General features: G+C 34.8%; 1 protein-coding gene across 7 annotated transcripts in view; it reads left to right on the top strand.

Moving 5' to 3' along the window:
- LOC126970804 (kinesin-like protein Klp68D) overlaps nt 1-17,115 on the top strand; it is a 74,507-nt gene that overhangs the window by 13,381 nt on the left and 44,011 nt on the right. For all 7 annotated transcript variants that reach the window (XR_007730704.1, XR_007730703.1, XR_007730700.1 and 4 more), the window contains one exon: nt 16,594-16,866. Coding sequence is in view for 2 of the 7 variants with exons in the window: in XM_050816924.1 (XP_050672881.1) it covers nt 16,594-16,866 (273 nt within the window). In the remaining 5 variants the exon portion in view is untranslated. The remainder of the gene's footprint in view (nt 1-16,593; nt 16,867-17,115) is intronic.

Genomic DNA, 17,115 nt, shown 5'->3' with positions numbered 1-17,115 from the left:
TTTGTTTACCAGAAGGTTTGCGCTAAATGGTCAGTGACGCCCTACGCATTGAAAAGCAGTGTCGCTCAGTAATATTGATTGCACTCAAAATTGCTCTTGTCATTTTGAGACATAAGATGTTAAGGCGAAGAGTAAGCAGAAAACACGCAAACAAGGTGTTTTTAGACAAGTTTTGTGGTGAAAATATAGCATTTGGAGCTATGAACACTACTTTATCATGTTACACATACCCTTAAGTCTTACTTGTAGGTTGCTAATGCTTGCTGTTAGTTAAACTTAACACTCCAGAGCTATTATGAATTACCAGTTTTGTTTGCAGGTAAACAGGTTTTTTCTCGGCATGATGCATTTCTTTAGTATACTGCTCTTATAAAAGTTGTTCTTATAGCTTTTACTTTTTTGTGTTGGTAGATTTATTAAGATTAGTAATCAATGAGGATTGTAAGCAATTAACTGTTTGCGCCTGTTAAAATGTTAATTTGGAAAATATTGGCTTCGTAACATAGGAGCCGTGAACTCATATCGCTCAAGGTCGCCTGCATTTAGTGTCGCCTTAAGTCTCATTAGCCCAGTCGTTTCACTAGCTACGGCGCCCTTCAGACCGAATCTTTTATATTTAAACGAGCAATTCTTCTATATATATATATATGGCAAAGGGCTCCAACGATTCTCATAAAATTTTGTATACAGGGGATTTGGGGGAGATAAATCGATCGATAAGTTTCGTGTATGATGACTACGTGATGTAGTTTTATCCGTGTTTTATTGAGAAACAGCTACAATAACATTAGAATACAAAGGTAAATTTCGGCACTATATACAAGACTATAATAGCTCAGATGGGACATTGGGTGATCCGGAAAGCAGAAGACCCCGGTTCGAATCCAGATGTCCAATTGGTTTTTTTTTTGTTCAAGTTTTGTACGTTCTTAAAAATCCGAGCAAGGCTCCGTCGTCCGTATATTGACAATAAAGCTTGCAAATTACTGCTTCACGGCAGAATGAGTCGCCAATTCAAAATCTGTGTTGTTCCGTACAAAGAAGCCTCCCAATGTTATTATAACATTACATTGTACACCCTCCTAATGAATTATTATAACACTCGAAATAAGGGATTGCTTGTAACTAATTCTAGTAGGCTTCATAAGATACATAATAGCTTTAAGGGTAAATGTATACACTTCTATAATAAAGTCCCAGCCACTGTTCAGGCATTATCTATAAATAAATTTAAATGTTTTATAAAAAAATGGCTCTGTCGTAAATCCTATTACCTACTGCTGAATATCTAAATGATCGGACAGCCTGGGATTAGATTGTGATTATTTTATAGCGATAGAAAGACTGTACAATATTGTATATTTTTATTAAACAGATCGCAAAAAAAGAATGCTGGGAGAGTTTCTTGCGCCGCTTCTTCTCTCTCATAGCGCAATTTGTTTCCGAAGCGGTAGCAGTATCTAGTAGTTATTAGAAATCACATCAAAAACAATTCCAAAGGAATCAATTTTGAGAAAATAAATGCCTTTTATGCCTTTTAATGGTATAGTCATTAGTCCCCAAAGTAATAAAATGTTTGATCCATACTAAAAAGAACAAATAACAAAACCGTTCCGTCAAATTACACCTTACCACAACATCCACCATTCACCAGCCGACCGCGTCCGCCGAACTGGAAAAAAAAATTTAACAATTAAAGTGTTTAACAAGATTTTAATTAACAACAAACCCAACGTCGATTAATAACAATTCCTCTATTACAAACCGGTTTGGCACAATCTATTGAAAAAAGTTATTTACAAAAAAAACGGTATCGTTAGTTTTTGCGTTCCGATAAACGGCGTTCTCTTTACAATATTACGTCATTGTATCGAATTGAGTAGAAATAGAAGATACTATAAGAGAAATAGGTATTATCAATGGGTTTCTTCCCGGTCCTGCTTATCGTCAACGCGGACATGGTCGAAAAGCATATTAAATAAAATAGAATAGAATAGTAACACTTTATTAGCAATAAAAAAACACTCACACAAAAACAATAATTTACATTATTAATTAAAATCTTAAAATTCTTATTCTTCGTAACAAATATTATAAAAAAATAAAAAAAATAAACAAAAATAACAGTGTGAGCGTGATTCCCTACTAAAAGGAGCTGACTCAGTATATTGTTGTGTCAGTGCAGAAGACACCAACACAACACTGGTTTTCAGCAGCCCCTCGTGACATTTGAAGTAGAAAGTTCTTTTAGTCTTCCCATTGCAAATTAATTTGCGTAGGTATCAAAGTAAGTAGTGTAATAAAATAAAAATAAGTAAATAATTGTAATAATAATAAATACTAAATTATAGTATAATCTGTACGTAACTGTATATAATATAATAAAGGTGGCATTAGGTACTATAAATGAGATATAAATATATTAGTGGACATTAAATAATGATAAAAATACAGAATTGTGTTAATTTATAAGATACATTGCACATCAAGAATGATTGTTGTTTTATCCAACGCATACCGCCTGTAGACGACAAGCGATAACATTTAACGACAAATAGTCTGCAGACATTCCATATTATTTCTTCCAGGATATAGTGTTTTTGAGTAATCCATACAAATTTGTGAAATAGATGTTTTTCATATAGAATCTCCTAACCACCGACTTAAAACCTATCAATAGGTAGCATATATAAATAATAATATTTTATTAACTTATTTATATTCAAGCATAATTCGAATGAAGACATACATAAGATAAACAGAAAAAATCTTTAAATACTTTTTGGACTTCGTGTCTGTAGAAAACACAGTATTAAAGAGAAATCTATTTACAGTTTTTACGGATTACATTATCGATGGATTACCAACACATTAACCGTCGAAGACCAAATGATAGCCGCCGCATGTTGTTAGATCTAGAAAGGCTTATACTGTTAAAGCCAGACATCGCAGTATTCCTAAAAGGAACAAAATGCTTAATTTTAAACGCAAATAAAATTGTTTGTAATAACAATCAAGTGATTGCTTGCAATTTTTATAACGATTACGATCCTGTCTGTACTCAAAATAATTATTATGATTGCCATCATATACCTACTTATGTTGATGACTCGCTGATTCACGTCACTACCATCACTACTGACCGTAGAATGACGAACGGGACGCTTTATAATTAGCGGGAATTCGCTCTTCAAGAACCGCGAACATCGAAAATATCCACGAAATTTTATTGCTGTGACAAGTTCAACACCTCGTCATCACTGAAACGATTTTTGAAGATTAGTTCATTTATTAAACTAGTTTCGTATTCATGACCTATTTTTACATAAGTATTTGAAATTAACTTTTTTTAGACAGCGTTAGTTGTAGACTTACGGCCGTTCCCAATATACTATCTACCGATAGAGATAAATTACTACCTTCTCATAACAGTAATTAGCTGTCAATAATCTGAAGCTGTCCCAATATACCCGAGAAGTGATTCTTATCGCCTTATATTGGGACGCGTGAATTGCAATTTCCATACAAAATTCTATCGCAGGTAAGCTATACACTTCGTCCCATTGACAGACGGCATGTACGGATAAGGTGAGTTACCGTCGATAAGTTTATTGGGACAGAAAAGTCAACGATACTTTCGATTTTTATCTCAAGTAAGAGATAGACTGAATATAGGGAACGGCCGTTAATAAATTAGCAACAGTACCTACCAACTTTAGAAAATTTTGTGAAGTGAAAATTTCTTTTAGCGAGGTACGCAAATTTTAAGATGAGATAAAATCTCTGGACTTGCGACACCGTTACGAGACGCATCTAAAGTGTCTGCATATATGCATGTACATATAAAATTATTATTATATATGATTCGAATCAAAAAAAATATTTCCTATTTTAGTAACCATGAACCTATAGTTTCTATTTTAGATTGTAATAATTTTAATGATATTGATGATGATACAAGAGTTGTCGTAATTGTTAACGATGATTCATAAAAGAATATTAAATGTATTTTAAAGTTTCTAATAATTAATAAAATACAATAATTCATAAATAAAATGCAACTCGCAACCTAATAACCCGATAACCCTAGTACTCGTAACAATTGCAACCGGAAATTTTTTTAGCATACCAGAATGAGCGTATGGGAATAACTGATGATGAGTGATCACCGCCCATATTCTCTTAGAACACCAGGGGAATCGGAATTGTTCGGATTTAAAGTTGTTAAACGCGCTTTTATAAGAAGTGGTTGATCTCTAAAATTCTATAAAATATCGTGATCAAATCTGTTCTTTTTTTATATTTTTAAAATTACTGACTGACTTAACTGACTTACGGAGTGTAGAACTAGTATGTTTAATGAAACGATATCAGAAATGGCTAATACGTTCACTGAACAATTGTAACCTGACACAGGTTACCAAATTCTACCAGGAAAGTATCATATGTGCTTGCAAATTACTTTGTACAAATAAAGGGATTTATGAATGTGAGTTTTGTACTTTTGGATTGAATTGTTTAGTTATTCAACATGAATGCACCAGCATCGCGACGAAATAGTATATTACGCGGAAAATTGACAAACGCGGGTGGCAATGTCCTACTTATCTCATATATACGATGTTTTCCAGACCTCGATGTAAAGCTGTCTTTAAGGCACCGATACGATGGACAAAAAGTCGTCTTTCCGGGAGAGAATCGGTCACTTTTCTCCCTCATACCAGGGGCTAAAAGACAGCTTTTTGTCGAGGTGGGTAAAAAAAAATCCAGTTCCTTTTGATTCGAAGAACGTGAATAAACAAAGCGATGATTCAGTGCGTAGGTATCTTTATAAAGTCGAAGTGATTTTTTTTTTCATGGAAGAGGATGATGATAATAGTATGTAATACCGTCGCCTACTCTCTTGTCACAGTAAAGGAATCAAAGGCACGGCCCTTTATAAAACTTACGTATGAATTTGAAGACCAAAAACATATTACTACTTGGTAGGCCAGGATCGAACCGGGGCAGCGTGGTGTGAGTCAATGGTTCTATTGCACTCTTAATTAACGGCCGTTTTCAGTAACCTATCGATTCTTAGTTTAACTTAATAGACGTAGTCTTAATCTATCCTTTTACGCCTACTTACATTTCAATAACCTATCGACATCGTAACTAGAATTGAATTGCTCCTATGAATAATTTTATTATTCATTATTGAGATATTTCCACCTAAGTTTCAGACTTCAGAGTCCCTAATTACACAAAAAAAAGTTTAAAAACAAAATTTTATGAACGATGCGGGACCTCTCGCGTTCCGTGTGAGTGCTCTTCCAACTGAGCCAACCGTTCGAGTGACTTATCGTTGATAAAATCTTGTTTGCTTTGTGCAACTCACAGTCACTTAATTGTTTTTTTAATGTAATATTTCTAATATATAAGACAACAAATTAACGATATTCGAGTGTACAAATATAATTTGTAAGTACCAAAATGTATGGACGATGCGGTATTCGAATCTTGCCTCTCGGGTTTCAGGGCAAGAGCCAGTAAGAACCGACTAAGCCATCCGTCTTTAATTTTGTATACTTTATCATAGAAGTGAGGTGTATCGCTTAGTGTCTTTCGCGCCGTAAGACCTTATTTTCTGCCATAGTTCACAAGTTCCAGATCAACCCAAAGTTATAATTCCTATAATAAGATTTCTATTGAAATAAAAAAGCTTGTTGACCAGTGCATTCTTATAATATCTTAGTCGAATATACATTTACCCCGAAATAAAAAAAAATAGCTTTATGACAAATACGATGATGTAACTGAAGCCCTAAATAGGTCCACCGGAATATAATGAATTGACCGTAACATCCCACGCGACTACAAACCTTGTTGTGACAATGCTTCCTTGTAAACGACCTTGTCGTTGTTGAAGGCTCCGTTTTAGAGATCCGCAGAAAATAAAACGAACATAATATACATCGATACCTCAGTTCCAAAGTGTAAGATATCTGAAATTCAGTATGTTTGAGATAAGTATGAGAAATTATTCCATATACGATAACCCACCATTACAACAGTGAAACAAGTCGATAAGTAAATGCTTAGTTTTTACTTTATTTTTATGAAAGTAAGGGTCAAGACGAGCAGGACGTTCAGCTGAAGGACTCTGAGACGCCCTGTCCATTACGATGCAGCGCCGCTCAAGATTATTTAAAAATCCAAAAATTCTGAGCGGCACTACAACTGCGCTCGTCACCTTGAGACATAAGATGTCAAGTCTCATTTGCCCAGTAATTTCACCAGCTATGGCGCCCTTCAGACCGATACACAGTAATGCTTAAACATTATTTTCTTCATAAGCCTAGAATATTTTCGTTTCAATCAGGAACTATTACTTTCAATAGGTATTCATTTTTTCATTATTCTAGAATGTTTTCGTTTCAAAAAGGAACAAGTCGATTTGTTTTGTTTTGGAACCCTTTTCTGAATTGTTCCAAAGATGGAACTGAGGTATCGAGTTTGTATTGTCTTCTGCCGAGTTTACTATCGGTCGATTTCTGTTCTATTCAATCGCTATCTTGTCATTTCAATAGCCGATCTATGGATCGTTTTGTTGATATCTTTTCAATCTTTTGGGATGGTAATGGAATTGTGAATTAAGTCTGTCATATTGAGGTTCAGGTTCATTCACGGAGGGCATAAACTTTTGATTCTTAATAATTTTAAATTAACGTTCGGATATTGAAAGCAGTCAATACAGCTTACATTATATTTTCATAAGGACTGCACTCCACTTCGTAAAATCTGCTGATGCTGGTTGATGTCGAATTCTTTGAGTATGGACAGGTTAATACTGAACTCTATCAACCCATACGTACCTCGAGCCCTTCTTTCAGCTATCCGCTACTTCTCACTTTTCCGTACGGTCCATTTGTCTACATTCCGGACTTATTCCGTTCGCATCACCCTTTTCATACAACCTCTTTTATTGTTGTACTTTTGACATGAAAAAATTGTGTTTTTTTGACTCCTTTTCTTTCAGTTACACAAAAACTGCTGATCGTATCGGGATAGGATTATGATAGCCAACATAATTAGTGGATTCCATTTGCCATTTTTGTTTTAGGAATATGTAGTATAAATTTTTTCCTCATAATTTAAGGTTGGGCCACAGTGTAGAAGTGTGCGTCTGGTTATAACTTGTTTTCCTATATGGCTACAGAATCTTATGCACTGTCAGAAATCAACGCTCGGTATTTTCAGGTCGAAACGAGGGTATAACAAGGGTATCTTAAACAAATGTGTACATACAAAAATTTCGGTAATGTTATTGTAAATCCTCAGGCTTTGTTAAAGAGCGTCGACGGCTGTGATCACTTAGCATTGAGTGACCCGCTTATTTTGCCTCTAGCATTAAGGCGACACTAAATGCCAGCGACCTTGAGCGATATGAGTTCACGGCTGCCGGCCCGCCATCTATGTAACGAAGCCAATATTTTCAAAATTCTTGCGTGGAAAACAGTTTATATGCTTATAATCCTCGTTATTCACTACTAATCTGAACAAATGAACCTACACAAAAAAGTACAAGCTATAAGAATAACTTTTCTGAGAGAAGTACCAAAAAAATGCGTCACGCCATGCCAAAAAACTTGTTTAACTTCAAAGAAATGTGGTAGTTCAAAAAGGCTCGGCAGTGTTAACTATAACCAACAGCAAGCATTAGCAACCTACAAATAAGACTTAAGGATATGTGTAATAGGATTAAGTAGTGTTCATAGCTCGAAATGCTATACTTTCACAACAAAACTTGTCTAAAAACACCATGTTTGCGTGTTTTCTGCTTACTCTTCGCCTTAAAAGTAGGCTCTCAATGAAATGAGCTTGTCGCGGATTCAGCCGGTGTCAAATATATCTTAATACCTGCCTACGGAATTCAAAACAAGTCAAATATTGTGTTATTTAACGCGTTTGCTATAAAATGCAGTTGAGTCATTGAAGTGGGCGGTATTTCGTATACAGCCTTCACGAGTGACGAGTAACAACGAACCGCGGGCGTTGTTCATTGACGATTAGGTACCTGTCAGCCGTACGCGTAATTGACTCCAGCAGGCACTCTAGACTGAAGTAATGAATTTTATGATGAAATAAGTTGCCCGTCACCACCATGCAGAGGAAACGTTGAGAAAATTATATGAATTTTGTTATCTCGATTTCAAATTTTTCGAGGAGGAGGAGCAGATCCATAGACTTAAGTTTTTCAACTCGACATATTGAAAAGGAAATATGTTTAAGTACAGTTTTTACAGGCATCAATGTTTGGTCATTGAGATGTACTGACGCTGTCAAAATTATAGTTGTTGCAGTTTCTAAGATACAGCCCGCGGACAGCGATCTCTCAGTAATAGGTGCGTATTTTACGCTTTGGTTACGGAACCAAAAAAATTTTTAACAAACAAGCATCATCTATATATATATAATATCCGGACGACCGAGCCTTGCTCGGATTCTTATGAATGTACAAAACTTGAACAAAAAAAAAACTAATAGGACATCTGGATTCGAACCGGGGTTTTCTGCTTTTCGGATCACCTAAAGTCTCATCTAAGCTATTACAAGCTTGTATGTAGTGGCGAAATTTACCTTTGTATTCTAATGTTATTCTTGCTGTTTCTCATTAAAACACGGATAAAACTACATTTTTGGGAATCTATCGTAATCTATTTGTCATACCGCTAGATGATCCAGATTTTTCTTCTATTCATTTGGTAGAACAGTAAAGCTTAAAGTTAGCAACATAAAGATCACCAAATCAAGTATCAAACTATAGGAACGTCATAATCAAAATACTACTATCAGCATAGCGGTCTTCACCCTCAGTGCTATTCTCGAAGGTAAAAGTGACACTTATAAATATCAAAGTATACATTTTGCCATTTAGCAGTCGCTCTTTGAATACAATACAATTTACATCATTTAAATTTTTTCTCAACAAAAACAAAAATTCTCAAACTTTACATAATAGTAATTCAATTAAATCGAGCGCTTAAACCTAACTGTCCGCATGAATTAAATATTAACATCCGTATATACGAAATTTCAATGTTACAATCTGTATAATGGTTTGGCAAAACACCAACATTTCAAATTGGAGGAAGATTAATTTTATTCTCGTAAGATGTTGACGTAACTCTTGCTACGTAAGACAGGCATTATAGCATTAATCCTTTTTAGAGTATTGACTGATGTCTAAAATTATGTTTTAATACAGTTACTCAAAAAGTGGCGTATTGCAGAGACGTATAGCGTTCGGGATGTGGGCTATTACATACTCGAGCTTTTTCTTAACCTTTTCCGAACTCGTGCGTTCTCTTTCCCAACTGTCAAACTTATGTCTTTTAAAAATAAAAACCAACCACGAAGTTTATACAGAAAAAATTCATAGAAGTTTTTATGATTCCTGCAAATATTTCTAAAAAGAAGCTACTAATTTGTTTCAATATCAGATTTAATGATTTAATTCAATGATTTAGGTTAGGTTTCATTTCTTATAATTTTATATATATATATATATATATATATATAAAAGAGAATGTATGTTTGTATGTTCCCTAATAACTCCTAAACTATTCAATCGATCTCAATGAAATCTTTTGTAATAGATTCGTTGAAGCTCAAGGAAGGTTTACATATATAATTTATAATATGGCAAAACAAGGTTTGTCAGGTCAGCTAGTAAGAAATAAATAATTAGTTAGTTGAGTTTATTGTGTTTTTATTATTATATTAAATTGCTTCATTTTTTCGCAACTGTATTAAAAATAGTTGTTCAGTGCACGTGCGGAACCGTCATTGCAACTTGTTCCGACTGTCAACCCTCACCTTCGGCTGCGTCTCGGCTCGGGTAGACATTTGTCGGAACTCTTTGCAATGATAGGCTTTCCGCACTCGTTATGAAATATACTATTTCAACCCACTTGCTCCTATAGTGAGCCACATGTGCAATAATATGACACACAAATCATAATAGTATTATCCCTACAAAGTTAAGTGAGTACCTATCTGCAAATTATATAAGAGTAAACAGAGCATTTTCAATTTGTTCGGGTAATACAGTTTTTTCAAGTTTAATCAAGACGAAAAAACATTTATTATTATCAAATTATTTATAATTCACAATAATTTGTTTTAATATAATATGCGTTTTATCACTAAAATTATAGTTTTGAAGTAGGCTGTATGGCTATATTATATTATGTAATCAAACAAACTTGACGTTTGGCGAAACGACTTCAAACATGACTGATTTTCCTCGCAAGTGAAGACGGCGTAAACAGTTCGCCGCTTTTTTTTCGACGTGTTCACAGCTGTCATAGTCTATGTAGACGCTATTTATGGGTATGTTCCGAAATGCACTGCGACCACTGTACAGTGTGAATTCAGTATACTGTGAAGCCGTTCCTTTATAGCCAGTTATACTGGTTACTATTTAAAACGGAACGCAATCCCGTATTCTGTCAGCCGCATTTTTTGACGCATCATTCAAATTTGTTTATTAAAGTATTCTAGTTCATTAAAAAAACTGTTGTTGGAGTACTGTCAGATTAAAAATATTTGGGATTAAACTGTAGGTATTGTTTATAAAACGTTAGGTACCCGAGTGGTTTTGACTGATCACGTGATCAAAGTACTGCGAGTACCTTACCTCGAAAGCGCCCGTGCTCACAGTAGAATATGGCGGCGATTTATGACGTAATATATTTCCCTAGGGTACTGCGGCAGTATACTGGCAGTCCATAACGGAACGAATTTTTCTACAGTGATAGCACTGTGCAGTGCTCGCAGTGCATATCGGAACATACCCTCTATAAATTATCTCAGCTAATGAAGGTGACACTGACGGAATCCTCTCATATAATATTAACGTTTCCCTATCATGATCGGGCACGGGCAGTTTACAAACGGTACTTTTGATTGGTGATTTTTGTGTCTGTCTGGACATGCCGTCACTGAGATGGCTGCCAGTCCCTATTTCATCGTGCGGGGATAATATCAGATTAAATACATAATTATACTTATGTCTTCTACTATATATTTAATTAACCTACCTCCCTAATTTGTAAGAATATATAAAACCTAATAAAGAAAACTTACGTAAATCGGATCATAAATCTCAGAGTAATCGGTGTAGTACATACATAAAAATAAAATACCGATCGAATTGAAAACCTCAACCCAAATAAGCCAGACATTCATAGTGCGTTACTTCCAAACATAATTGTTTGAATCGTTTAACGAAAAGTCAGCTGTAAAATTTATTTTAAAATTCTTTAATCATTACGTCCCTACGAAGCCGGTCCAAGTCGCAAGTACATAACTCTTTCTTTCTTCATTTCTAAACAGTCGGGAATAACTAGTATATTATATAACATTAGGTGTAAGGATTGTCGTGTGTTGCCTTGACAGTAACCCCATTAGCGTCGTGCGTTGTACGAACTAAATATACATTTGCAGTTTTCCGCGTCATTTATGATTCATGACTCGATTGTGTTTACATTATTGAAGTAGGCACTTCACTTTACATTAAACTATGATGCATTTTAGTTTTACTTTACTTGAATATTTAAATTTACATATATTATTTAGTATTTACCGAAACTGTATTTTACCAGTCGTATGTCACTCTGCACTTTGCAATTTTTTAAATTAACCGGATGGACTATACGAAAATATAATCGTCGGGGTCGGGGCCTTCTACTCGATCTAAATCGGTTGCGATTTGTTCTTACTTCAATCAATCAAATTCTTAATTTGCGTATAAACATGGTGTGTTACAATGGTTCAATCTTACAGTTTCAGATGTTTCGCGAAGTTTAACTGGGCATGCAAATTAATTTAATACAATAAATCGTATAAGTAATTAAACACAAAACAAAATTAGATGATGAAATATGTCTGTATGTCAGTTGCAATAAAATATTAATTAACATAATAATAAAAAAAATACAGACTCACATTTTAATAAAATAATAACGGACTAACATAATAATAAAATATAAATAAATATGTTTTAGTTAGGGTATGTTCCGATATGCACTGCGAGCACTGCACAGTGCTATCACTGTAGAAAAATTCGTTCCGTTATGGACTGCCAGTATACTGCCGCAGTACCCTAGGGAAATATATGACGTCATAAATCACCGCCATATTCTACTGTGAGCACTAGCATTTTCGAGGTACGGTACTCGCAGTATTTTTTTACACTCGAGTCCCTAACGTTTTATAAACAATACCTACAGTTTATCCCAAATATTTTTAGTTTGACAGTATCTCCAACAACAGATTTTTTTAATGCACTAGAAAACTTTAGTACACTCATTTGAATGCTGCGTCAAAAAATGCGCTGACAGCATACGGGATAGCGTTCCGTTTAAATAGTAACCAGTATAACTGGCTAAAATGGAGCGGCTTCACAGCATACTAAATTGACGTCACACTTTACAGTGGTCGCAGTGCATATCGGAACATGCCCTTAATTGTTAATAAAAAGTTTGACATTTCATGTCATCACATTACTCGCATTCAGAAATTCATTAGTCGTATAAAATAATCGCTCACTTAACTAGTGTTTAAGTATTTTCTTAAACGTTTGACGCTCATAGCAAGACAGCTTTTGTCATACTGCAAGGTCAGTGGGATTTCGTCGAAAATAAGTCTATTTGGATCCCGGTTTCTTTGAGGGTTCGTGTCACAAACATTCTTGAATAAATTGATTTCTTTTGTCAACATGCGAGTTGTAGAATAAAATTGTTAGGGCCTGTTTAGATTGGTCCTAGACTTGAAAATGGCGCTGGCTGACTCTTTCGCTTACCTCAGCCCTGAGTTGGAAGTATAATGTAAATAAATAAAAAAGATACTCCGTACTCTCTCCATGGCTATGTGCTTCATGCTACGTTCGCCCTTGACTCCCCTCTCAGTCGGTCTCAATCGCTCTCTCTCTCTCTTCTTGGACAAAAATGTCCCACACTTTCGTGTCACTTTTTTGCGTTTCATCCCTAAAAATTATACGCTCATGTGCGCAAAGAAGTCACTTCACTTCAAAAATAAATGAATTTTTAAAGGTTTTCGAGAGGTAAATTTTAACAGTAATGACGCTATCGTAAAAATAAAAATCGCTTTGTAGGAACACAGTATAATAAAAACTAATATAATTAGATAAATATGTATTAGATAATAATGTAACAAGTGGTTTACTCGTAAATTTAAAACTTTATCGACTAATAAAAATACAATGTGGCACACGGAACGTGCCCGTTTATTTATGTTTACAAGTGAAGGTTACCGCATGTACAAAGCTCAATCAATTACGTCACTACACAGTAACATCACTAACACACAATACGACAGTTTTAGATATTGCAAATTATTTATTTCTTTATTTGTATGGATCTCTTTTTTTTTTTTTGAAAAACAAAATTTTCTGAACGATGCGGGTCTCGAACCCACGACCTCCGGCGTTCCGTGCCGGTGCTCTAACCAACTGAGCTAACCGTTCGAGTAACGCCTCGTTATAAAATCTTGTTTGCTTTGTTCAACTCTCAGGTTGTGGCTTCATCTACAGGTTCTACTTTACAGTTGATAACCTGCTCTACTCCAATATTTGCATATTAGGAAATTGACTTGAGATGTCGCTCGTGTAAATCTAAAAAATATGTTATGTTTTTAAAGTGATAACCCTCTCTTCTAGGATTAATACACAAATAAAATTTGAAAAACAAAATTTTATGAACGATGCGGGTCTCGAACCCACGACCTCCGGCGTTCCGTGCCGGTGCTCTAACCAACTGAGCTAACCGTTCGAATAACGCCTCGTTATAAAATCTTGTTTGCTTTGTTCAACTCTCAGGTTCAAATTTTATTTGTGTACTAATCCTAGAAGTGAGGGTTATCACTTTAAAAACATAACCTATTGTTTGTATGGATCTCCAACATTTTTTTTGCGCCCAGTCTAAAACTAAAACCACTAATACTAAATGCCACCTGAGGTTGGGTTTGGACAAGTGCCGTCTAATTTCTATGTACTACCAATTAATATAGAAGAACACATAATTCCATAACAAAAACAGTATCTATAATTTGCCTATAAAATGGTTTACAAGTAGTAGCTACTTGCTAAAGCTAGATAAAAAAAAAACTAAAGTATATAAGTGATGTAAAAGCTAGATAGGTTTTTCTCCCCCAGTTTATTCTAAATTCCGAGATAGGCAAAATATAGACACAAAAATAAATTTTAAATTAACGGATGTAAACTTATCATGAAGAAAATTTTTATGAGCGAATTCAGAGTTGCTTTACACTCAGTAAAGTAACGATTAACCCCCATATTCATAATGGTCCGCTAACTTTAAACAGCCGTTAAGTAGTGTTTTTTCTCATTCTGACTTAGGTGAATAGAAGAAGACAGAGTGAGAATTAGCAATGCTTTAAGTTAGCAGACTATTATGAATAAGGGGATAATGTCTTGTATCATATTATACTTTGTGTGTATGGTATTAAAGATTAATCCTCTCCCCTAAGGGCTCGTATTTCGGAAGATATCTCAATGATTTAAAAAAGTAACACAGTCTCTGTTATACATGTGCAATGTACATACATAAGGACAGAAATAAAATTTGATAACCAAATTTAATGATCGATGCGGGACTCAAACGCACGACCTCTGGCGTTCCGTGCCAGTGCTCTGCCAACTGAGCTAACCGTTCGAGTGACGTATCTTCATAAAATCTTGTATGTAATCTAAATGATCGGACAGCCTGGGACTAGATTATGATTATTTTATAGCGATAGAACTGACTGTACAATATTGTAAATTTTTATTGAAAAGAGCGCAAAAAATATAGTATAATAAATATATAAAGAATACTGGGAGAGTTTCTTGCGCCGCTTCTTCTCTCTCAGAGCGCCATTTGTTTCCGAAGTGGTAGTAAGTATCTAGTAGTTATTAGAAATGACATCAAAAAGAATTCTAAAGGAAACAATTTTGAGAAAATAAATGCCTTTTAATCATTTTATGCTTTGTTCAACTCTCAGGTTGTGGCTTCATCTCTATCTCTGGATCTAGATCTACTTTACAGTTGATAACCTGCTCAACCCCAATATTTGCATATTAGGAAATTGGCTTGAGACGTCGCTCTTGTTAATCTAAACTTTAAAAACATAACAAATATATAACATAAGTACTTAGTCACGGAATGGAATAAAGATCTGACAGTTACAGTAACACTTTAAAGTTTCATCGTAATATGGTGATATTGCGAAGATTATCTTATACTGTAAAACGTTAAATCAAATCAAATCAAAATCAGTTTATTTACGTAGGTAACGGAAATGACACAAGTGACTGTCAAAAAAAAATTTTTTTCTTATTGAATCTACCGCTACTTCGTAAAGGGTTGAGCTAATGAGAAGAAGTAGCAAGAAACTCATTGCCACCCTTTTATATCAAGAAAACGTGCAGAGTTACGAATATGTGTATAAATAAATACTTGTACTGTATATTCTTTGGTATAAATTACCGCTGACCGCAAGGGGTCACATTCAAAACTACAATGTTATCAACAGATAAGATTACTCTGCAATAAACTTCAACATTTAATAGTTGCCTGTATCATTATATTTATCATTCAAGTGAAGCTTATCTTTAGCTACCTACAATTTGCTACGTCAACGAAAACAATTTTTATTCGATTAATCAAACTTTATAATCCAAGATAGGAACGAGGTATTCAACTATTAATGTCGGTCCTACTACTCGGCTAAGTCGAGTAATTAAGTCTTTTGTGGGGCGATGTATATACTTTTACAACAAGATCCCAGAACTGTTCAAAAGTATTACGTTATTCAAAATAATTGTGAAAAAACGTTTGTGTGGTAAAGGTTACTATAACATAAATGACTTTCTTAATGAAACCACATATTGGGAATGGAGTGACCGCCCTCAGGCTATTAAATAATAAGTTTAATTGTACAATATTACTTTGTAAACATATTTATTCGATGAAAAAAAAAGCCCGATGAGTTTTCCCATTCTTCTCAGGTCTGAGGCATTCATTTTGGAATGGGTGGTAGTTTTTTGACTTTCAATAAGTGATGTCACATCCTATTTTGAATAAAAATATTTGAATTTGAATTCCTTATCCTATACCCCCTGAACTCCTATTGGTAGATGTCCGAAATGTTCCTTAATCTGAAGTTTTACTACAATCACACGGTAAACGGTAATCTTAGGATTTACGGTAAGTGGCGTGGTAAAGAGAACGCTTTAGAAATTAGAAAATATTTTTAAATTAGGGAGGTTGTTCCAACTTCCATAGCGATTTTTTTGACATTTTTTTATAAATTATGAGTCAGCATTCAAAAATACATACAACTTCAAATTTTCACCCATCTACGATCAACAGTTACTTTTGTATCGCGATTTTAATATCGGCAATACAACGTTTGCTGGGTCAGCTAGTGACCCTATAAAATAAACTATACAAAGAAATTATATTGTTATATTAACCTAATCTAAGTGTCTGTATATAATAAATAAATAAATAATCATTTAACCAACAGGTGAGACCGTTGGTAGCCTCTGTTCTCGATGGCTTCAACGGCTGCGTGTTCGCGTACGGCCAAACGGGCACAGGCAAGACTCACACGATGGAGGGGAGCCCGGACGACGAGGGCATCATCCCGCGTGCCTTCCACCACATCTGGGCGCATATCGAGAACACGGCCAGCCCCGATGTTACACACCTCGTGTCCTGCTCCTACGTGGAGCTCTACTTGGAGGATGTCAGGGATCTGCTGGCCAAGGAGTGCAAGAAGCTTACCATTAGGGGTCAGGTCAGTAGAGAACTGCTTTAGAAAAATCTAGTATGTATTGTCAGAAGTGGGATGAAATAATGGCTAATCATTCCTATACAGGCAGTATAAATAACCGGATAAATGTGATAATGGCATCATACATAGCTATCGATTTCTACAAATTGTACTCTTTACTCTACAAGAAGACAAAAATAAAGATAAATTATAAAGCAAAAAAGGTTTTAGTTAAAATTTCGTATAAGGCCTTATTTTGTCTACGATTTAGAA

This window comes from Leptidea sinapis, chromosome 22, assembly GCF_905404315.1.
Source record: "Leptidea sinapis chromosome 22, ilLepSina1.1, whole genome shotgun sequence".
Classification (NCBI taxonomy): Eukaryota; Metazoa; Arthropoda; class Insecta; order Lepidoptera; family Pieridae; genus Leptidea; species Leptidea sinapis.
The sequence above is the reverse complement of the archived record's forward strand: the minus strand, read 5'-3'. Positions and strand labels throughout refer to the sequence as shown.